Source organism: Diadema setosum, chromosome 5, assembly GCF_964275005.1.
Source record: "Diadema setosum chromosome 5, eeDiaSeto1, whole genome shotgun sequence".
Classification (NCBI taxonomy): domain Eukaryota; kingdom Metazoa; phylum Echinodermata; class Echinoidea; order Diadematoida; family Diadematidae; genus Diadema; species Diadema setosum.
Window position 1 is genome coordinate 41,992,631 of NC_092689.1, and position 25,025 is coordinate 42,017,655.

The 25,025-nt window shown below is 38.4% G+C and overlaps 1 protein-coding gene across 2 annotated transcripts in view; it reads left to right on the forward strand.

Annotated features, from left to right (window-relative positions):
* The window catches only part of LOC140228718 (2-oxoglutarate dehydrogenase complex component E1-like), a 65,919-nt gene that overhangs the window by 38,328 nt on the left and 2,566 nt on the right, over window positions 1-25,025 (forward strand). For both annotated transcript variants that reach the window (XM_072308997.1, XM_072308996.1), the window contains exons 4-21: window positions 4,272-4,372; window positions 5,359-5,513; window positions 7,416-7,562; window positions 8,599-8,689; window positions 11,800-11,979; window positions 12,777-12,905; window positions 13,497-13,676; window positions 14,221-14,373; window positions 16,218-16,320; window positions 16,968-17,084; window positions 18,010-18,160; window positions 20,326-20,453; window positions 21,565-21,743; window positions 22,329-22,400; window positions 22,946-23,071; window positions 23,464-23,536; window positions 24,078-24,241; window positions 24,652-24,806. In XM_072308997.1, the coding sequence (XP_072165098.1) occupies window positions 4,272-4,372; window positions 5,359-5,513; window positions 7,416-7,562; window positions 8,599-8,689; window positions 11,800-11,979; window positions 12,777-12,905; window positions 13,497-13,676; window positions 14,221-14,373; window positions 16,218-16,320; window positions 16,968-17,084; window positions 18,010-18,160; window positions 20,326-20,453; window positions 21,565-21,743; window positions 22,329-22,400; window positions 22,946-23,071; window positions 23,464-23,536; window positions 24,078-24,241; window positions 24,652-24,806 (2,404 nt within the window). The remainder of the gene's footprint in view (window positions 1-4,271; window positions 4,373-5,358; window positions 5,514-7,415; window positions 7,563-8,598; window positions 8,690-11,799; window positions 11,980-12,776; window positions 12,906-13,496; window positions 13,677-14,220; window positions 14,374-16,217; window positions 16,321-16,967; window positions 17,085-18,009; window positions 18,161-20,325; window positions 20,454-21,564; window positions 21,744-22,328; window positions 22,401-22,945; window positions 23,072-23,463; window positions 23,537-24,077; window positions 24,242-24,651; window positions 24,807-25,025) is intronic.

Here is a 25,025-nt window from a genome sequence, read left to right on the forward strand (position 1 = left end):
GAAGTGGCGATATGAATTTTTTATGCACACCTGTTTTATGCACTGCATGGGTGGCAGATGTTGGTGTTATTATTTAGGAAGTACAATCGCATGCTTCATATCCTGTCTTTATGGGTATAGTAATGCTTCATATCTGCTACATTCATAATGTTAGATTTGTTTGAATGTCCAGGCGGAATAGCGATGGGCACAGTAAGGCAGCAAACTCCTACCTGTAGGAACCCAGTATAAAATTTACATTTGTGTAATTGAAGTGTTAGGCGAAGCACACTTAATAGGTGATATCATTCGTAGCAAATTTAGTTTTGGCGGGAAAAAGTATTATTTGTTTACATTGACTTATTGCCACTGAGAACTGAAATGATAAAAATTAAGAGTAATTCTGAATTACTGAAATTTTAGCATTCTGAACCCAAATTCAGGCAGCAGTAAGCACTGTTTTGCCAGTGATAACTTCATACTGATAACAGGTAATCATGAACAAATGAACATAACTCAGGTTGAGAGTTTGAGAGTTAATTAATTGTGATTGGGTATGTTTTTCAAAATCTTCATCTAAATTGTTTAAAACCATACGTGATGTCAATGGCATTTCATCAGCCTCTTCTCAGAATTATTTTATCCAAAATACACAGATTCTACCTTTAGCAGAAACTAGACCTATCAAGTACCAATGTGGAGCCAATTAAAAGCATGTCTCCAGGGGCTACCTCTACAAGGATTGCATTATGGTGTCTTCAGCTATGGAGCAATTGTCTGTCTAAAATGAAATGACAAACTTCTTACTAATGTTTTTTTTTTTGGGGGGGGGGGGGGGAGGTGGTTTAGGTTAAAATTGATTAATTTTAATCAAAGAGTAGCTTGATGCTTAATGTATACACAATATTTCAGAACATGTATGAAGTCTTTGGAATTGCTCTTCTCCAACAAAACATGAAAATTGTAATGGACTTGCCCTATCAAAAAATGGGGTCTTGCCCAACATGTATCTTGCAGGCAGTTTAAGCCATCTTTAATTTGCCTCACATTTACCTTGAGTGGTAGCTTTAAAGTATCAAAATAGTGTATTGCTCTTCATAATTCTCTTATAGCCAAAGACCACACAATCACATGAAATAGAAATAGAAATAAGTATTAGACAGTGGACTGGAAAGAGTCAGATTGTGTGGCAGTGACCTGGAGGATCATCTGCAGTAATGTACAGTGGGATTCTAATGGTCCAGATGTGCACCTGTAGGCCTTCCCCTGCACAGAAGGTTGTGTAGATCCTTTCTGCTGTGTGCCTTTCCTGAGGGAAGCTCTATGCACCGACCTAATTTACATTGCTTCCCTGCGGAGGCCAATTTACTTCCATTTCCAGATTGAGATTTTTCGTGGGCTCATTCATTAGGGAGTGAATCAAGGTAGGGAAGACAAGCACGTCATTGCCGCAGGGACGGCCAATTGTACTTGGAAATGTTTGTTGGCTAGGCTTACAGTACAGACCTTCATCAGATGTCAAGGGCTAATGCATTTGGAAAAGTCTGCAACCACAAAAGAAGTACCCCAGTATGCCTTCACTTTAATGTTGGTATGCAACAGAATCCTCTGCATGAATTGTCTCCATTTGAAGCGAAAAGTTGCTATTGCAAATTCCTCCATGATATGGCCTGTGCGCACCCAATTTTCAAGCCTCGTTTTTCATGTTGTACATGGAAAATTTCCAATATGTGTTTGTGGTGTCTGGTGCTAGCTTGCATATTGCTTATTGCTACAAAGATAGAGTTTTATGCAGCTGGAGGATGTCAAGTACAGTGTACATGTATTCCTGTATATATTTGGTATATGATCGTATCTTGTCTGTGTAGCTGCGCATCCTTTCTCTCTCCTAATTGTCATGATTTTACTGTAAGGGTATGTTAGATTTCCCTATATGGTTTCCCAAACCTTTACAGAGGTGCAACAATTATATTACTGCTGTGGTTTATATGCCCTGAAAAGTCAATCACATTGTATTGCTTTGTGGGGTTTTGGCAGAAGTTTTATCATGTGACAAATATGTTCTAAAGGGTTACTGGGGCATATCCTCTTTTTTTTTTTTTTTTCTTGTTTCCCTCGACAGAATAGCATTAGAAATCTCCAGGATTTTTTTTTCCCTGTGATGAATGTAGGGCGTTGATCACCCAACAGATTGATTTCATGGCATATTTCCAAAGCTATATTATGAAAGATGTTTTGTTACATTTCTGTGGAGTTACCACCCCCCCCCCCCCCAAAAAAAAAAAAAAATGAAATAGAACACACAAAATCTCAAAGGGAGTTTTCCATGCATCAGATAAAGATATTAATCGTATCAGCAGAAAGCAATCAATAGTTCTGGCATACCAAGCAAGGGTGATATTTATTATGTGATGGGTGTGGAGGTATGTATACTGCAAACATAGAAGGCAGTGTGTCCAACCATGATTTTATCATGACAATAGTGGGAATAGAAATTCCATCTGTTCTGCATGAGTATAACGGTATGCCATAGTTTGAGCATGCATCCACTGGAACGTACAGGAAAAGGTTTAGCCCATGAATGTCATTTCTTGCATTGTAAGAGATGCTTCTGTTGATGGAATGACAGATTTAGCCGTTTGTATGTCTTGTCCACATGATTATTTACTTGACGTTTTGTAGATTAAAGTCGATCAGCAAAACAATCCATGAAAACCTGTGCAAACAGTCAAATTTAACTCTAGACATTCAAGTTCATGAAGTAAGAATCAAAGTCAGTGCAGGAAGTAATGCATTTCAGAAGGCTTTTATCTGCAGTGTTAGTGTTTTTTGCACAGTTCAGTTCTAGCAGTTAAAGGTAGCACTTGTCATCACTCATCAGATGAAAAATGGACTGTGTTTTTCATTTCTTCTCTTGTTTATTTTTAGGTGAACATTAAGTCATTAAAGAGAATGCTGAAATGTCTTCTGAATGACATATTTTGACTTTATGCTGCCATCATATTTTCCTAGGGTATTTTTTTTAATTATTTTCCTTTTTTTTTAAACAGAGACATACTGCTTTGCAAGGTAACATTAAAGTGAACCATTGATTGTTGAGTGACCAGTTGTTTGACTTATGGTATAAGTCCAGTAAATCTGTAAAACCGTGTAAAGGCTGCTGTGGTATATTATTGAACTATTTCATACATGCAGCCATGATGGATCATGTAATTGCCTGTCAAGAAAAAAAATACCTTGTACATTTTGAATCAGTGAAAACACTAGTTTCTTGATTTAAATCACCCACTATGCTCACTACTTTCATGAAATTTCCATGGCAAACACACAGTTTTCTTGAGGTTTGCCAGGAAGTTTGTTACATTGTGTAACTGGTGTGTTGATGAGAGCTGGAGTGTTACTTATAGTGTTAGATGATTTTTTTCAAGCCAATGTGAAAGAGGACAATTATAATGTGCAAGCTATTGAATATATGTTATGTTACATACATTGTATAGACAAATTTTAGGTTTGTTGACACCTGCAGTTTATGAAATGATTAGTAACCTATACTCAGAGAGCATGTTGTTATCTGAAAATGTACAAATGTTTGTGGCTGTGTGAGGATGAGTACCTCACCATCTCGGTCTGTTGCATACTTCTCACCACTGGGTAGCTCGTCTTAAGATTTATGTCCCTTCTATTTTTTATGTCTGATTGTATTTGCATTTGTTGTAGACAAAGAATTTTGTGACCATATGACATATCAGACACCACCGAGGTTGTAACTGTAAGATCCTTTTGATTATTTTTAAGATACTTTTACACGTCATTGACTCCTTTTCTCTGATTTCACTTTTTGTAATTTATAAAAATGTACAAAGTTGGATCATTTATTGCCGTATATAGATGCTGTGTACAGTATGTCAGATCAAATACTGGTAGATCGATAAGGATTTGAATAATTTTAATCTGCATCTGAACTTCCAAATCTGGGTAGCTGAATGTTGATATTTCTTTGTATACTTCCCAGTTCTTTCATTTGTTTGTATGCCACAATGTGCTGGGTTGATAGCATGACAATACTTTTGCTGACAAAATACTACATAAATTGTAGCATATTGATATAAGACACTTATACAGACTGAAAAAAAAAGATATGTACATACATACATACATACATACATACATACATTTGTAGATGAAATAGTAGAAGTAGATGTAAAAAGAGTTATGTATGTCTGTAAATATAACGTGCTAGTTTCTCTCGCCCAACGCCGTTTTCTGTTCATTTTGTCCTTGACTATCTCAAGATGAGAATGACATGGACAGAGTCTTCACCCTGCCCCAGACCACTTTCATTGGTGGAGACCAACAAGCGCTTCCACTCAGGGAGATTATCAAGCGCCTGGAGGTAAGACTAGCCAAGAGCTGTCATAGCATTATAGTTAGTGCATGCTTTGGCAAACTGATAAAGCAGTACAATCTTGTTAATCCAAAGCCCCATAACATTTGTGGTGACCAAAACTTACTCGGAAAGAATTTTCAGAATCTGTTTCTGGATGATGAATTGCAAATTTGTGTATATCCTTCATCATATAGACTTGCACGGGTGGACAAGTTTTTTGATTTTTTGATTTTTTGATTTTTTATTTTTTATTTTTAGATTGCTGGAGATAACTGATCAATGAAGTGCTCCATCACAGATGAAAGTTGATGGAATTGTTGTGATTGTGTTTTGTTTTTTTTAAGATATATATATGTAATTTCTGTAAAATTGTGAAGTTTTGATTATGGAGTAATTTTCATGTCAAAGCTTCATTTGCACCAGATGTGTGCCCGATGTCATCTTTCATGTGATGTTGACAGGTAAAGGGGATCATGTCGACAGTTCTTGAATGATTTCTAAAAGCAATGCCCAGAATGTAAGCCAGCAACAACCAGCTGTCTCTCCTTCTGCTTGGCAGGAGAAGAGTAAAATCTCCTGGTATTGCCTCCCCCCCCCCCCCCCCCACCCAACCTCTAAGCTAGGAATCTTTTGGTTTGTAACAATAAGTGATAGATGAAGAGGGTATGACTGAGTTCAAGTGTAGTGTGATTGAATACTGTTGCTTGAACTTTATCACAAGGTAGATATGACTCTAAATACTTTAAGTGGATTGGATCTTTTATTTTGAAAGATACATACATGCACCTCAACATATTTCATAGTGACTTTTAATAATACACTACACTGTGTATATATCTTGTTGATGACATCAAATCAGTATTTGAGTTGAATGATCAGTGTGTGTAGTTTAAAATGAAAATATGTGGATGTGTTGTTTAATCATAGAATGATAAAGAACCAACCAAAAGCAATTTCCACATTCTACCTTGTTCCACTTCCCCCTCCCCCAGGATGTCTACTGTCGCAGTATTGGAGTTGAGTACATGTTCATCAACGACCGAGAACAATGCGACTGGATCAGACAGCAGTTTGAGTCACCGGGGGCGATGCAGTTCTCCAAGATGGACAAGAGGCTCATCCTTGAGCGCCTGATCCGATCCACCAGGTAAATCTGATGCCAGACAGAGACAATACAGGTTGGAAAAAAACAAAAACAAAACAAAACAAACAGCTGTACTCTTTTTGTTGTTGTTATTGCTATTGGAGAAGATCAAGCTTCCATTAATTGCTTATGATAGATGCACTTTTTGACAAACCTTATTTTCATTTAAGTGCAAAGTTTTAAGAGTGAGTTTGTTAAAGTGAGCCAGTCTCAGTTAATTGTCCCCGCCGAACGAGTTCGAGCAGGGGACTATGAAACGGGCTCCGTACGTGTGTGTGTCCGTGCGTGCGTGCGTCCGTCTGTCCGTCCGTCCGTGCGTCCGTCCGTGTGTGCGTCCGTGTGTGATCAAAATGTTCAATTTGCTACTTCTCTGTCATTTATGAGCCAATTTTGATTCTGTTTGCTTTATATGATAGCACTACATGGGAGCTTTAAAACTTCTACACAGAATTTCAGTTGTGACCTTTGACCTTGACCTTTGACCTATATTGTACATTTTGCTACAAAATGCTACTCCTTCGCCATTTCTAACCCGATTTCGATTCCGTTTGCTTTATGTGATGGCACTAGGTGAGGGCTTCAAAACTTCTACACAGAATTTTGACCTTTGACTTCTTTGACCTTTGACCTTGATTTTTTACCTATATTGTACATTTTGCTACAAAATGCTACTCCTTCGCCATTTCTAACCCGATTTCGATTCCGTTTGCTTTATATGATGGCACTAGTTGAGGGCTTCAAAACTTCTACACAGAATTTTGATCTTTGACTTCTTTGACCTTTGACCTTGATTTTTGACCTATATTGTGCATTTTGCTACAAAATGCTACTCCTTCGCCATTTCTAACCCGATTTTGATTCCGTTTGCTTTATGTGATAGCACTAGGTGAGGGCTTCCAAACTTCTACACAGAATTTTGACCTTTGTCTTCTTTGACCTTTGACCTTGATTTTTGACCTATATTGTACATTGGCTACAAAATGCTACTCCTTCGCCATTTCTAACCCAATTTCGATTCCATTTGCTTTATGTGATGGCACTAGGTGAGGGCTTCAAAACTTCTACACAGAATTTTGATCTTTGACTTCTTTGACCTTCATTTTTTACCTATATTGCACATTTTGTTACAAAATGCTACTTCCGGCGGGGACATATATTACGCACCGCGTAATTTCTACTTTTCCTTGTTTGTTATGATTATGATTGCACGGATGACATTTTTTTCTTTGTTTGAAATAAGATATCTCCCCAAATATTTCTGTACTTGCTATTTTTTTATTTTTTTTTTATATTTTTTTTTTTACTTCTGTGAATATTTCTTTGATGCACAAAATATGTGAAAATATCCACACTGCCAAATATTCTATCTTTACAGGGATTTATGCCAATGTGCAACTAAAGCAATCACTGTCTTGATAGCATATATCTAAACTATATCTTGGACATCTTTAACATGTGTTTCAAGGTTCTTTGGACAAATGCCAAACTACAAGGATTTTATCAGTCAATATATAAAGCACATTTCCATTTTATCACATGAGTCCTACTTATCGATATTATAGATACCAGATGTAGTCAAAGATAGAAATTCATATTTGATGTCTGGAGATGATAATCTTACCCACTTCATATATTGTGGTGAAGAGTTTATTGTTGTCTTATGTGTGGGTTTTTTTTTTTTAAGATAAGGATGAGGAGTTTAGTTTGCTACATAGCTGTTTTCACTAGGTCGTTCCTACAAGATACCATTTTTACCTCTCTTTTTTTTTCTTTCTTTGTGTTCCTCAAGTGTTAATGCAAGATGCATGCTTGAACTTTACATAAGGGTTGTCCCTAGATCAGTGGTTGGGAAAGGATTCTCTCAATACGCAGATTTGTTTTTGATCTTCTCTTTTTCCTGCGTAGATTTGAGGAGTATCTCGCCCGCAAGTGGTCAGCGGAGAAGAGGTTTGGCCTGGAGGGTTGTGAGGTGCTCATCCCGGCTCTCAAGTCTATCATCGATGAGTGCAGTGCTAAGGGGGTGGAGAGCTTCGTCATCGGCATGCCCCACCGGTAAGTGTCGAGGATGGGAGGGGGGAGGCGTGTCTATAGGGTGATGAACATCAGTATGCATGCCCTCCTCATCATGAAATGCGGCCTACTCTCATTAGCTGAAGGTCCAATCAGTGTGGGTCAAAAAACTATCATATCAACCTTTATGACATGAAAGTTTGCTGAATTTTTTAGAACTTTTTATCGATTTATGGCTGTATTATTTAGACTATAGCTTTGAGATTTCTCTTGAAGGAATGGAATTTTCAGTGTTGACCTGCTGTTTGGTCAAAATGGCAAGAAACAGAGACCAGTGATGTCTCTTTCAGAAAAAAGGATTGTTATTGAACTACAACAAGGAGGTAAAAGTGTTCGAGAAGTTTAGCAGATACTTAACAGAAGTTAGAAATGGTGGTTACAGCCACCTGGGCAAAGAAGGAATGACCTCATCTCTCGGACAGGAAGAGGAAACCAAGAAGAGCAAATTGACTGTCCAAGCAAAAAGGTTTCTTGCTGCTTTTGTTGAGAAAATGATTGGTTGGAGTGTTATCAAAGATCAAGAGGGGAGTGTCAAGCACATGAGTGGTCATTTCTTGGTATCAACTGGGTTCTGAATTCCTGTTTGTTGTTTTTTGCAGTATGAACAGATAGTGAAGTTTCCTGAAGAAAAAAATGGAAATTATGAACACTTTTGTCAGGTTTTTATGCCATTGGGTATGCATACTTCTGTGTCCCACCCTATAGTAAAGCTGAGAGAAGATTGTGCCGTGTACTATATGTATGTCAATGTGTTCATGAAGAGGCACTCCAGTAGAAATTGACCATAGAAACTCACCGGGCAGTGTCATGAGGAAAACACATTTTTTCAAGAAGATGAAATATTATCAAGTTTTTAAACAAAAGTGACTGGCAAATATAATTCACATGATGATACTGTTGGGTAACCATGGCAACTGTACATCAGTGAGGTAAAATTCCTATCAAAAGCCCTCCACTTGATGTGGCAAAAGTATGGCTATCCATATCAAGACCTCTCTTCCCGTTTCCCACCATACAGGGGCAGACTCAACGTTCTGGCCAACGTTGCTCGCAAGCCCCTGGAGCAGATCTTCTGCCAGTTTGACTCCAAGCTGGAGGCCGCAGACGAGGTAAACTTGAAATCACACTGTGCACTCGCTTCGCTTCGTGTTAGGAACATACTCAAAGTGTAGTTGCACCCTGTAAAAGAAGTACAGCAGGTGCCAAGCAGTGATGATTTGCAAATCTTTGGGGAAAAAACAACAATGTTGAAAACACTTTGTTGGGCATTCCAGTTATTTGATGAATGTCTGTGCCATAGCAGCTAATGTGTATCCATCACAGATAAAGTGATGCAGGATGTGACAGCTTCTCATTTGGATATTAAATGGCAGCCAATTTGTAGCTATTTGTCTGGCAGCGACATAAGTTGAGGGATAACTACCTTGTCAGTGTCAATGTTGCCTGCAAAAGTGCATTGACATTGTGATATGTGGGATGGGGATGGGGAGATAATCGTCTATTAGAATCTGGTAATGTGATAGCAGACTTCCTTTCAAGGCAAGTCATTCAATCCAGCATTTTCATGTCTTCCTGATTGATTTTGGCAGGGGTAATTTAAGCCAAAATAGAAACCATTGTCTCATGTTTGCAAAACCACCAGTTTGTGCAACACTGTTTGTGCTTGTGAGCGTATTGTGGTAGTGGCTCTTTGTTGTTGAATATAGTGATACATTTGTAACTTGCACTAGGAATTTACTCTGTAGAGATGGCTGTTTCAATTACACAAAAACAGGAAAATCTGTGAAAAACGCTGAAATCCAACAAATTGCAGATGAGCATTGTTTGAATGTTTGAGACGAATGCATCCCTTACTTTAACTCATTACCGCACTACTGTAGCTTGGCAAATTAAATTTATCGTAAGTGTACTTTGTCCACATACATGTAATGCCATAAATTCTGTTGTTTTAGTGGTACAGACCTATGGCAATTTAAGATTATTTTCAGCAGTTCCTGGTACATAGGAAAATTTCATGTAGCAAAAAATGTCATGTTTTACAGTACTTGATTGATATCTAATGATAATTATGGTTGCCATCATCAAACTTACCTATGAATGAACCGTTTGGCCCGAATTCACGAAGGTGGTACAAATGAAACCATGGTTTAAACCATGGACAAAAACCATGGAGCACCAAGTGTCGCATGGAATATTTCGTTACGAAATCAGTCATCTCGTCGATGAAATGATTATTTTGTAACGAAATGACAACATTTTGTAACTAAATGAACATTTCGTGCACAAAATGATAATTTCGTTAACGAAACGGTCATTTTGTCGACGAAATGACCAATTTCGTAACAAAATATTCCGTGCGATACTTAGCGCTCCATGGTTTTTGTCCTTGGTTTAAACCATGGTTTCATTTGTACCACCTTCGTGAATTCGGGCCTTTGAGTTTACAAATCACATTCCCAGAAGAAGCTCCACTTAACATGCATAGTGCATAAGAGTAATGACAGTATTAATTCTTTTTGATGATTAGAGAACTGTGACATTGTAAATGTATAGGAAGAGCACGGTGTGAAATAATTTTTTTCCTTACTCCTTTCTCTTTTTCGGATGTTTCCAAAGCATTCCTTCATGTACAAATATTTAGTTTCTTTGTGTTTGTGTATCGATTCAATTTTACTTATCACTCAAAGACAAAGAGAGAGAGAGATAGTGGAAATCATGTTAGCCATGCAAACAGACTGTCTTGTGACCCCCCCCCAAAAAAAAAAAAAAGAAAAAAAAAAAGAAGATAAGACAATTACAATAATATATAGTAATAATAGTATAGTATGTAAAGCACACTTTGTATCACGAGTGCCACAACGATCACCCTTGCTACTGATGCAGCCGACTTACTCTGGTTGATACTGATTTGCATAAACTTGGCTGTGGTCCTATATTCTGGCCTTCACTGGGGATTCCTGAAGAACAGGAAATGTACACATGCTATCACATATCATAGAATGAGTAGTGAGAATCCTACAATCTCATTGATAGAGAACTGTGTGTAGATTTTCTACTGGCCACACACTGCCTCACAGTGGTAGACATGTTATTGCGCACTTGTAGCAAGAGTATGCATACTCGTAACGAAGGTTTGCACACTAAGCAAGCGTTCACGTACTCAGTGCAAGATGCCTATTGGCTGAAAAATCATGCATCCAGTAATTACCGAATGCATGGTTTTGGAGTACTCAATGCATGTTTTTTGGGCTTTAGTCTATGGCAAGCCAAAAGGAAATGCATCCAGTAGATCTGCCATCGGGTAACTTGACTTAAAATGGATTAATGGCAAGAAAATTACCCATTCTATAACATAGATGATGCACATGTCTTATCATGCGTCAGTCAGAATAGTGTGCATGCGGTAACTGGAATTTAGCCTAAACCCACTCGGCTTTGCCTTGTAGGTTAAACATTCTGTAGTAACCTTATGCACACAATTCCGACTGATGCACTCAGACCTATGCGTCATTTGTATACTATGTGAATGTGTAACCTTGAATTGCTAGTAGTCTCTCCTGTTTTGACATGTACATTAATTCAAACACACCATCACAATTCAGGGATCAGTTTAACATGCTCGTGCCTTCATGCACATTGCCACCAGGTAAAGACATTTTTCTTTCACCATTTAGACATTCTTACAACAGTAATAAGATCACACTCTTATCATATCATGAGTGATATACTCTAGAAAATTTTCAACATCGCAGTTCATTTTTTTTTTCACACACAACCAGTTTTCAAGCAAAAGAAATTCTGTAGACCATTATGTTTTGCCAAATGATTCCAATTACTATAAAAGCGAAAATTTTCACCATGTTGAAATTTTCACGCATTTTCACACAACATAAAGCCATTGCAAAAATAAAAGCACAGAGTATTTTCGCATGTGATTTGTAATAATGTATCATTTTGGTTCCCTAATATTAAAGACATGTGGAATTCATTTTACCTGGCTGAGTGGAAAAAGTTACTCACACAAAAGTTACCACATTTCCAGTACTTTCTCTACCTTTTTGGAGCCTTTGTGTACTCTTACGCTTGTGAAGCATGGCTAAGCTTTCTGTGACTTTAAAATGAGACATAGGTTATGCTGTGGAAATTAGTAATTAGTGAATTAGTAAAGACATGATAGTACTGATTCTTGATCCTGCTGTTTTGTTGTTACTGTATTCAGGGATCTGGTGATGTTAAGTATCATCTGGGGATGTCGATGACCCGACACAATCACATTAGCAAGCGCAACATCAACCTGGCGCTGGTGGCCAACCCATCCCACTTGGAGGCTGTGGACCCTGTTGTGCAGGGCAAGACCAGGGCTGAGCAATTCTACCGGGGTGACACGGAGGGTAACCAGGTGAGCTATCCAAGAAACTTTCAAAATAAATAGATGGAAGTTGTTCTGAAACAACTCCTATGGAAATATTTGCCTTGCAAGCATCTCAGTACGATAATGATGTGCAACACGATCTTATTGACTTTGGGAAGTTTCTTCAATGTTATACTATTCTTTCCAAGGACCCTGCCATTATTGCAAGTATTGCCAGGCAATCGTTTGTGCCTCTGTGTCAAGAGGGATACTGTTGGTGAAACATCTTGTCCGAGGATGTAACTACCTAGCAGGATTCAACTTGGATCTCATGTTTAACTTTCTAGAACCTTAACATAGTACTCCCACTGATAATGGTCCATGACTTACAATGAGTTTCTACAAAATATGTAGCAAAGGTGTCACTGTCATAAACACATGAACTATGAACCACACAAAATTATGTTTGTAATGTTAGTAATACTTGAAAGTCACTTGCAAAATGAGGTCTAAATGAAAGATTAGGCGATTGACTTCAATGGAAAATTTCTGGTCCATATCATACTATATCAAATATGAGGTAAAATGAGGATTCTCCTACTTTCCAATTGAAAGAGAGAAAGTTTCGGGTAGATATTCTCTGCCAGCTGCCATACACACAAATACATGTATGTGGTTTGGGCTAAAAGTGTTAGGCATATCATTAATACCAGTTACTATTCTTGAACACAATTGGCCTGAAATATGGAGGGAACTAAAGGAAAACTGTAACATCAAATACCAGTGACTTGTAACTTAACTCTACCTTCTTTTTCTCTCCCCCCCCCCCCCCCCCCCCCAAACAGGTGATGAGTATTCTGATGCATGGCGATGCTGCATTCTCCGGCCAGGGCATCGTGTACGAGACCTTCCATCTGTCTGACCTGCCAGAGTACTCCACCCATGGCACCATACACGTGGTCATTAACAACCAGGTAACCATCGGTGCTCTGGTGACCTCCAGTACTTGGTGTAGGACTCCTCTGGTCTCAGCCACAGGGTCATGATGAGAAAGAAGTAAAACTGTTGAGGAGAAAATCAATGTCAGGAAGACTAAAATATGATTTTAAGGGGAAATGATGCTAGAAAGTCAAAGAGATTTTAAAAAGTCATATTTTGACATACTGTATAAATGAATACATTGAATTGGACATAAATGATGCATGAATAATTGGATTTCACATCAATGAGTTTATTTTCTGCAAAATTAGGAAAACAGGACGTTGTTATGGATAAAGTCTGTTTGGCACTACCTGGAGAAATTTTTTTAAATGTTTTGAAACAGTCAAATGGACCACTTGCAAAGACTGTCAATTAATGCAAAATCGGATGTTGTATCTCTTAATTAGGTATTTATATTTTGATACTGACTCCATAATAAAATGATGTCAGTGACAGATATCCAGTGTGGTAGATGGATGTAGTAGTATGAGATTATGCTTCTTGTGCTAGTACAACCTTATGGTTGCGAACTTTGACCCCATGCGGTAAATACCATTGATTGGTTTTCCTCTCTCTGTATACAGATTGGCTTCACAACAGACCCACGTTTCTCCAGGTCATCACCTTACTGCACAGATGTAGCCCGTGTGGTCAATGCCCCCATTTTCCATGTCAACGCCGACGACCCGGAAGCAGTCATGCATGTGTGTCAGGTCGCCTCCCAGTGGCGCTGCAAGTACAAGAAGGACGTCGTCATCGACCTTGTGAGTTTCTACAATTTAGGGTGGTTCTAACTTTGCTTTCTGTCCACGGTTCTTTGATGAGCTGATGATGTTTTTGTCTAATGAATTGTCTTTTCCACCTCTAGTAAATCTGAAAAAATGGGATTGAAAAGATGAAAATGTAAGACAAGGATTTTCATTTTATCATTAGCATTTTTTTCTTTTAGTTTGGAATGGGGAAATACTTGTTGTTTTGTTATTTTTGGTGTTAGTTTTTGTGTGTGTATATGACTGCTGTATCAAAGTCATGCAAGATCATTTGTAGTGACAAAGCTGTGACCATTGCCACATGGTGAAAAAGAGGCACATTGACCCAAAGATGTAAGGTAATCTGAAGTACAAAGTGACTATTCACTTCATGTAGTGGTTGTGGAGGATACGAAGGATCCCACAAAAGTTGAGTCTGTTGAGTTAACCTGTTGAAGACGAGTCCTGAGTAGACTCGGCAGGTGTCTATGGGTAATGCGTGCTGTAGCAAAATCAGTCTGTTTTCAATGGGTTAATTGATTCCTCCCTTGCTCCCAAGGTGTGCTACCGTCGTAACGGCCACAATGAGATGGACGAGCCACTCTTCACTCAGCCCCTCATGTACAAGAAGATCAGGAGCCACAAACAGGTGCTGAAGCAGTATGCTGAGGCCAAGATTGCTGAGGGCATCATGACGGAGCAGGAGTTTGAGGTGAGTCTCGATTGACATCTCTGGTATGCAGCATTCCTGACTGCACTGAAAATTAGATTCAGGACCCTGATTGGCTAACATTAGAACTACATTGACTTCAACAATGAGCCCAAAGTCAGGAAAGACTCTGATCAAATCTAGTTGGGAAGAATACATAGACATTCGAGACGTTTTTTAGAATGTGGCAAGGAGGATGCAAGATATTGTTTTCAAATGGCTTAGTGAAACAGTTCCTAACTTCTGAGGACTGATTGATTCCAAAATTTGTCCCTAAGATCAGTTGAATTTAACTTGGGATTTATTATAGAGCTTAGTGGAACAGCGCCCTTGACTGGAGCTGGGATTAGAGTTTGCTGAATTCTTACCGCACTCAAATGCTTTATGATTTATGTGTAAAGTACTTTGAGAATCAGGATTTGTTAGTGTTATGAGTGGCTACATTTGCAATTGATTCTCACAACACCAGAATGAAAAATTTGAATATGACCCTTGAACTTTAAAAAGTAAAGTTGGTGATTTCAGGTCTTGGAAACTGTATGCATTGTACTTATTTCTTGTAAGGCAATATTTTGGCTTTGCAACTGATTGAAAATTGCCTTGAATAATCTGGCTTGCCCCTAATTCAGCAAATATCAGTTGACTCGTGAAAACTGTTGGAACCACAAAGTGTGTGGTATATACAGAATGTCCTGAATCTTAACAGAAATTGATATGGATTACGTGATGTTCATAATCCCTATTGTATCCTAATAACCTATATGTGACACCTTTGCATCATCTGATGTGAGTGGGTTTGTCTTGACTTTACATTTCATGGGGTAATAGTTTAATCCCCATAAATAAGCCAGAGCTGTTTGTACAGGGGCAAAGGGTCAAAATGTGGACTTTACACTCGTTGGAGCCCAACATTCAGTTTTATTATCATCATGACATAATATCTTTGTAAATTCAAATACTGCATCAAGACCTCTGATGATATGCCTATAATTCCTACACAACCACAGACATCTTTAGCTGTGTACAAGCTTTATAGCATTTGAAATGAATTATCAAAACACAGTTATATTAAGTTATGTTAACATGGTTAACCTACTGCCCCTGCCTGTCAAGCTTCAGGTTGGATCAGGAATAGAATTTGGGTATTTTTAGTTGCAAAATGAGTATGTATATGCAACACTGCATACTGGCACTGGTCCGACGGTCCCTGACCAGTAAAAATCACTGTCGGACCGGTAACTTTTTCAGGAATGGACCAGTCAAACTGGGTACCTACTGGTCCGATAGACAGGTCGGACCAGTAAAAAGAATGGGTTAGTGTGCAGCCCTGCTATATGACATTGTACATATACCTGAATTCTTAGTTTCGGTATCATATTTACATCTTTATGGGGAGTGCTTTCCTTTTATGTTGTGTTGAGAATACATTGACCATTCAAAACGGGGAAAAATGATATTGATGTTACATGTGCATTAGAATCGTATCTTAATGTCAATAGTTGGGATGTGCGTTCAAATGTGTTACAATTTTACATGTATATGAATAGAATATCATAATGTCTTTAGTTAGGATGTGCTTCCAAAACTGCCCAGTCTCTGTGTGGTTTATAGTTTTCTTTACCTGTTCAACCATTAATGGCCTCAATTGTTGGTGAATGTCCCATGGTTTGGCTAAGAAAGAGGAAAAGATATGATGCTGAGAAGGGTGATAATGATTGTAGTTGCTTTTTATGTAGTGGCTGTCCGCCGTATTGTGGTGTTCAAAGCACTGTACAACAAATCATCACTGCATATACATGTACTATGTCATATAATCATTTGTTTCTCTTCCTCTCTCTTGCAAACAGGAGGAACAGATTGTATACGACAAGATCTGCGAAGATGCCTACCAGAATGCCAAGAAGATGACAGAAATCCGCAATGCTGATTGGCTGGATTCACCCTGGCATGGTATGTGCAACATGTCACTAGGTCACATGGTTAACGTGGGATTAGTGAGGGGCAGTGTTGTTTTCTAATGATAACTTTCATTTCACTTATCATATGTGTGATGGTCATGCTTAATGGTTAAAAAAAAAAGGCCAAAAGCAGTTACAAAATGGTTCAAATGATAAACAATACCTAGCAAGCAACAGAAAACAATACCTAGATCAGATGAGAATATAACATTATGAGTCTACCTATGCAAACAGTGTAAGCACCAAGTTTAAGTTTGCCATTTTGTTTTGTTTGTACATTGTATGTGTAATGTGAACAATATATTATTTTATCTTTGAGGCCGTTTTTTACTTTAATTTTTGTCAAGGAGCGTGGTTTATTTATAGTTTATTTTTTCATTCAGAAAGTTTGATGAATTTCAAGTTGTTGTTTTTTTTTTCCAAGTATGAATTAGCTAACACTGTATGGGGATGTGTGGAGGGTATGTAGGCACTGTGAATAAATGTTCATCATTAGGTCAAGTTTTACCAAGCTATTCAGATGTAAAACATGACCACAGGAGAATGAAAAGTGCATCAAGCTCAAAAAAGTTTGTGAAGGAAGCTTGAATTGAGAAATCTTCTCAACTTTGTGGACCACTGTCTGATCATACTCTGTAGGGTTCTTCAACAAGGAGATCCCGCTGCAGTATCCATCAACTGGAGTTGACGAAGAGACTCTGAAACACATCGGGGAGAAGTTCAGCACAAACCCAGATGACCTCACTCTGCATGGAGGTCAGTACTTAACTAACCAAGCTGGGCATAGCCAAGTGGACTTTGAAATTTAATTTGATTTGATTTCTGCATTTTTACAAACCAGTAAACATTGAAAAAATACACACACATACTTTTGTGACTTAATGAAAAAGGAATTTCATAACATATCGTCAGTTGAGAATGATAAGGGCGTTAAGTTGTCACAAAACCTATAGTGTTCGAGACAACTTAACGCCCTTCTCATTCTCAACAGACGATATGCTCATACTGCGATGATTTACAGCATAGATCAATACAATTGTAAATCACAGTGTTCATAATCTTGTGGGAAAAAAAGTAGGGGATTGATATAACTACATTTGACAATAGAAAAAAAAAATGTCAGAGACATTCATCTTAAGCTATTGCTTGATTTTGATGGAGGCCCGAGGCTGAAGCCTGATTTTAATGAACTGTATCATATGCCCATATATTGTGCAGAAAGTTATCATGTGGAAGTTCTCATAACAACTCTAAAACATGTTATAGGACTAGTGATTGATGTTGCATCTTTACAAGAAAATTCTGAAATTCTTATAAACCAAATAGAGCTGCATAATAGAGCATCAAAAAGAAAGACATTTCTTTGTTTGATGAAATGATTAATAATGGAGAGGTCACTAATTGGCGGAAAGTTGTTATGAACAAGTGTTTTAGCATATGCAGGATATTGGGTGCAAAATGTATTGTAAAAGAGGTACTGTAAGCATAAAGTGTCTATTTGGCTTAATGGTTCAACCAATCAGTAGATCATCAGATCAGTGAGAAGACATTCATATCTTTACTCATAAGCATTTGTATTCCTGGATAAATTCAAGTTTTTATGTTGAATTAAAATTTGTACATCATAGAATGTAAGGGTTAAATGTCACAAGTTACTGTCATAACTGTCCTACACCTGTAGGTTTGAAGCGTGTGCTGCGTTCCCGCATGGAGATGGTCAAGAATCGCACCATTGACTGGGCACTGGGAGAGGCCCTGGCCTTTGGCTCTCTCCTCAAGGAAGGGATCCATGTCCGGCTGAGTGGTCAAGATGTCGAGAGAGGAACTTTCAGGTACGGAGTGATCCACAGATATTGGAGCAGATATATTTGGAGTTCAGTATAAGTAGTAAACATGTTTTGTATGTGTATGCAACATGTATGCATTTTTTGAGACATATAGTGTATACATTGGTAAGTGCACCAATGGATGTAATTTTAAATTAATACTCATTTTCAGACTTCTGACTTATTACCATTTCATGATATTAAGCAGTGGTGAAAGAGGAGAAAAAACAGCTTTTCATGTGTTTTTTCGTTTGCTCTGTTAGAAGCATCTTTTTGTAAGAAGAACATATATCAATGAATCCAATTGATGACCTGCTGATTGGGTTTTAGTTGAGGGTTCATGTACTGCGGATGATATTTTGATAACTACCTGTATCACTGATAAACACAGATGTATAAAATTAGATTATTCTACAAATACTTTTAGACATTTTACTAGAAAGTTGAGTTGACAGTTCATACTTCTTATGTAGAATTTGCCTCTTCTGAGTTCAGCATGACAGATACATATCATATTATTGAGAAGTGTTTACATTTGAGATGAGTGAAGCTTTCAGCGGAATTGTCGAATTGTAGAATTTTATTGACTCTTTTGACCCCCTCTCGGGGTACGAGAGTACAAAACAAACATGGAATATGAATATGAATATAAATATATTAGATACAATTTGTGCAGATTATGTATGACACCAAGATGTCAAAGATAATATAGTGTATGGGAGTACAAACATGAGAAAAATTAAAAGAGAGAACAAAAATAAAAAAGATTGAATTAAGATAATGCATGAAATAATAAAACACCAACTTGTAAACAACTAGAACCTATACATAGACAATCTACAAGTATATAATAGTCTTTTATATGTTAAACAAAGTGGACTGTTTCTAACTTTAAAGGGGCATTCCGGACGATTTTCATAATTTCACATCATGTAGTACATAAATCAACAGCTTCATGTATAGATTTGTAGAATTTATTGTGGTTCTTGAGCAGAGAAACAGTACTTTCAAAAACCTTAAATTACACTGAACAAAGATGATGACATAGGAGCCTCACATATCTCAGAAATGTAGCAGTGTCATTCCATTACAATACCGCATGCTTGCAAGCTCACCTGTGTGTAATCTATGCATGCCTTCTTCTTTTGTGCTGCTTCCTTGAGCCACATCTCATGCATTCTTATGGTGAGGCTGCCATGTCATCATCCTTGTTCATTGCAATATGTTATAAACTTCGAAAACATTCTTATTTTTCATCCCAATCATTATAAATCCTCAAACTCTGTACCCAGTATAACTAATTTATATATGTTCAAATGTAAAAATTTGAAAATCATCCGGAGGTCTCCTTTAACCCTAAAGGGGCCGGGCTTTTTTGGCTATGCTCAGACCGAGGGGGATGGATTCCGCCCCCCCTGAGATCTCGGCCATCGGTGGTGCGATCGCGATGAAATTTTGCATGCGTGAGACCCGCATCATAATCTACAAGATTGTGTCATAAGAGTTTTTGAAACAATCAATTTCTAATTTTAATTAATTAATTATGCAAATTAAGCTCAAGGTGATATTTTAGCCTAATTAAAAGCATTGAGAGTATAATTTTTGATCTGTAAATCTGTTTTAGTATATTCAACAATTGTACATCACAAAAACTTCCAAAACTCATTTCAATTCTTATGTATTTTATTGTTTTCATAATTTCTTATGTATTTCCTTGTTTTTCAACTTTTGTTTTTTCTTTGTTTTTTCATTGGAAATTGTCACTGACCACTTTTCTACCATAATTAGCCCAAAATTAATCAATGAAAGTGATTAATTGTAAAAATAATCAGGTTTTTATGCCTTTCATGACAGAGCACTGTTTTCCATAGGAAATGTACACAAAATCACAAAATTGTGCCCGTTTTGGGGCGACATTCCGTTACAAAAAATGGGCGTGGCTTCGCAAAAGTATGCGCGGACGTTGCAAATTTGGTCTCAAAAGTTGCGCGAGACTTGAACGAAGAAAGTCAAGAAGCCTCGCGACGAGGCCTTCTCGCGTTACAGAATTATAGCGCGAAACGTTGAGGCCCCGGCCCTTTTAGGGTTAAGTCCATTCTCTTTCTGTGAAAGATTAGCATCTAAGTAGCACCATTATATGCACTTAAATGTTGTGAATCTTTGGTCCGCAGCCACCGCCATCACATCCTTCATGACCAGAACAAGGACATGAATGTCTACCAACCCCTCAACAATCTCTACCCAGACCAGGCTCACTACACCGTCTGCAATAGTTCCCTCTCGGAGTATGGTGTGCTCGGTAAGACTAAGCTTGCATGCAGAATGGGTATTACCTTACTTTGCTATATGGCTCCTTTGTAGAGTAAGTTATCCTTGGTAAACCAGTGATCGTAGGTAGAGTGCATTCCATAGTATAGGAGAGCAATTTCCGCGGTGTAAAAGCATTGTATTAACCTGATGTCATCTGGTATTTGTGCTGCCATGTTGGTACACCTAAGCATTGCTTAGTTATTACCACTGTCACCACATCAGGGCAATACAGAAAATGTTATTACGTTCGTACATGCAAGATGACCAAAATATTATTAGTTACCCCCTGCTTGTTCATGAAATACGGGCAAATATCTACGGTCTGGTGCCATATTCCATGAGGCCGAAGGCCGAATGGAATATGGCACCAGACCGTAGATATTTCCCGTATTTCGTAAGAACAAGCAGGGGGTAACGATTTTATCTTTTTAAGTGTAAGTGCTAACCTTCTTTTCACTGATTTCCCCTCGTGAATGATGTTGAAATCGCCGGCTGTCAGCCATGACCATGTTGACTTTAGTTTAGGCCTACGTCTCGCGAGCTGATTACTGCATGCGCGCGTACAAATACGGTACGTACTGTACACGCCATAAGATAACTTCCAGTACTGCAGTAGCCAGATATTGCTGTCGTCGTTTGTCAAGCGTCTAGTGGTATGTGCGTAATACGCTTGAGGACCACGCGCTGTCCATTTGTTTTGTACAGGATTAGCGCGCACTTTCCTAAAAGTGTCTTTGGTACACGCGCAGCTAGCTGTCTAATATCATGACGTCATATCACGGAATACGGAATATATTCAGTGGTGGATTTAGCGCATGCACACAATATGACCTTATCACGGAATACGGGATATATTCAGTGGTGATTGACCAATGAGATTACAGAATTCACGATCACTAAAAGATACAATCTTAAATCCCCCCCCCCCCCAATTGCTTTATCACCCATCTTTTCTCTCCATCCAGGCCCCTAATTCTACCCCTGTTAATCTGAATTATTTAGCTTTCTAAATCCTTGGAACAACCCATTTGTTTGAATTTGCACTATAAGATTCATTTCATGTGGATGACACGAGTCATGTTCTGAATTTTTGTTGCCAGGGTTTGAGCTCGGCTTCTCCCTCACCAACCCACGAGCCCTGGTGATATGGGAAGCTCAGTTTGGAGACTTCCACAACACGGCACAGTGCATCGTGGACCAGTTCATCTCCACAGGACAGGCTAAGTGGTATAGGCAGAGCGGCCTCGTCATGCTCCTGCCTCATGGACATGAGGGAATGGTGAGAGAGACATCGAATTTCATTTCTTTCCTCAAAATATTATGATATCTGTGCTGGGAGTGGTATCATCTGATTGTTTCATGACTGCTCCTCCAGGGCCCTGTTGCTGGAAACTTTGTGTTTAAACGCAACTTGAAAAAAATCAAATACAAACCCCCCAAAATCACATGGAACTTTGCATTTAAACGCAAGTCCATTGCTGAAAGAACTGCTGTTTGGTTTCGTGTACAAATATCAAACACTACTTTGATGAATCAAACACAACTTTGCGTTTGATTCTGATCAAACATAAAGTTGCATTTGATTCATAATGGTCAATAAAACTGCCAACATTGTACCCAAAAAAGACATTGTCACTACCAGTATGCTGATATTTTGTTCAATATAGGTTTATTGAATTGTGTAAAGTACAATCAGTCACTAAAACAATGCAGAAATTCATTCATTCCTGTTGAAGACATTGAGGCTTCTGTGCAGAGAAATGAGTTTTGTATAGTATATCCTTTAGAGGAACTATTGGGCAGCAGCTGATTAAAGAGTGTGGCTTTATTGTTTGTTTCTTTGTCATTGTTTTTTGGGATGCAGGGACCTGAGCACTCAAGCGGAAGACCCGAGCGATTCCTGCAGATGTGTAACGATGATCCAGACATGATTCCTGTGAGTAAGATGAGAGCTGCCTTTCGCCTGGGTCTTCTCTTTGTCTGATCATTCTCTTTGCTTATTCTACTACCAATGTATTTCCATTTGCGCCAACATGACCCTATACTCTTTGTGTGGTGCTGAGTGAGATTCATAGATATTTAGTAGTTGGACTATATTTTTTCCTATATTCAGGGTTCCCAGCCGATCAGGGAAATCAGGGAAAATTATTTTACTTTTTTCCAGTCAGGGAAAAGTCAGGAAATTTTGATTGGCCCAAAAATTGAAAGTGTTTATACTGCAAATAATTCACCGCAGCAACATAGAAAATATGTGAAACTGGAAATGAGTCGAAATAATTATCATGAAATTTTGAAACCTCATCAGGGAAAAATCAGGGAATTTGGTTTTCTTAAAATGCTGGGAACCCTGTAATATTTTTTTCAAATGTCAGATGAATGTGTGTCTGTGGGCCCAGACAGAGTTTGAGAACCATGCTATGCTAAAGATGAGTAAATGATAACTCAAGATTTCTTCCCCACCTGTCTCAACCTGTCCCGCAGGAGAAGAATGGCGACCTTGTGGTGAAGCAGTTGTACGACTGTAACTGGCAGATTCTCAATTGCAGCTCCCCAGCCAACTTTTTCCATGCCATCAGACGGCAGATCCTCTTGCCGTTCCGCAAGCCGGTGAGTATTGCCCACCTAAACCCCTCTTACTCATTCTCCTGAAATCGTACGGCTCCTTTTCTTTCATCTCCAGAGTGAGAGGTCAGCTGAATTAGTAACTGAGGTGTTTTTTAAGGTATACAGTGCACTCCCGTCATAATGAACATGGTTATAATGACATTCCGGTTACAACGAAGCAAAAATTCAGGCAGCAACATCATCCACTCTATGTATTTTTATTGTTTATAAAGAAATTTCGATATAACGAAAAAAAAATCTGCTGGTCCCAAGGACTTTGTTATAATGGGAGTCCACTATATGTGTATTACATTCAACTTATCGTGTACTGATGATATCTTTCACCTATGTATCACCAATGCTCATGGTTCTTCCCCCCCCCCCCCCCCAAACAGCTGGTCATGTTCACACCAAAGAGTCTGCTTCGACTACCCGAGGCCAGGTCCTCCTTTGATGAAATGCAGGAAGGTCAGTAAACTTTTCACTTACTCTCCAAGTCTTGCTACAGAAAGCATGTTGTTTTAGTTTCTGTAAGTCAAATTTCATATGTAGATCAAGCTTGTTTAGAACTTTAGGGATAAGTTAATAAGAGCTTTCATCATGGCCAAAGCAGAAGTATCCAAGTAGCCATCTTTGTACAGTAATTTGACATGTGGATGAAGATTGATAAATGATGATGATTATAATGATTAACATTTGTATGGTGCTTTATACAATGTTTCCAAGTGCAGTTGAAAGATTACAACAAATTGAAACATACAACATTGACAGACAGGATGGGCTTACTAGAACGAAGAATTACCAGGTATCCACAAGCATAACTAAATAGATTTGTTTTAAGTCTAGATTTCAGTATGTTTAACGACTAGTTATCATGGACATGGGATGGTAGAGAATAATGTTAGACAACTCTGTACCAAAGTTGATTAGAAAGGTGTGGAGTGGATTTTGAAGACTGGTATGCCACCAGGGAATGTTTCATTTATCAATGTTCTTATTGCTATGCTAGGCACATTCTTCCAGAGGGTGTACCCAGAGACAGGCTCAGCATCACAGAACCCAGAGGGTGTCAAGAAGCTCATCTTCTGCACAGGCAAAGTGTACTATGAGCTGGTGAACCAGAGGGATGCTAAGGGACTCACTGACTCCATTGCAATCGCCAGGATGGAACAGGTTAGACCAGTCTTTTCCCCCTCTCAATACCTCCCACTTTCTATCTCTCCCTTACCCTCTCTCATTTCCTCTCATTCTCTCCCTAATAACATTAAAAACTTACTGGCATGTCTCATTATCCATTCTATGATAAATATCTCATTGAGATAAATTAATTTCTTTTTTGGGAATAAGTGTTTTCATACAAGAGTATTCAAGGGACAAAAAACAACTGAATATAAACATTTCTACAGAAAAAGTTTGTCTTACTCAACAACTTACAAAGGAGATTAGAAAGATTAGAATTAAGAAAGCAAAAGCTGTGGTACGCAGGCTCGCATGTGACCAAGATCAATGATAGATATCCACAGATATGTTTAAAGTGTGGCTCAATGTCGGCTTCAACTTCTTCGACCTCCCTCTCCTCACAGATTTCACCTTTCCCCTTTGACCTTGTGCTGGATGAGGTCAATCGCTACCCCAACGCTAAGCTGCAGTGGGTGCAGGAGGAGCACAAGAATCAGGGCTACTGGACCTACGTCCAGCCAAGAATCCTGAATGCCATTGAACACCAAAGACCGCTGGGGTAAGTATCCCCAATCCCCCTCATTTTCATGTTACTGCTGCTTCTAGTCAAGACACAGTCCTATTTCATGGATTACATCACAAATAAATTACATCAAATCATGACATCAAAACTGAAGCTATTTTAGAAATAATTTTCTATAAAAACTGAAGCTATTTTAGGCATCATTTTGCTAAGATTTTAATTTCCTGCAATATGCTAACACCATTTATGATTTGT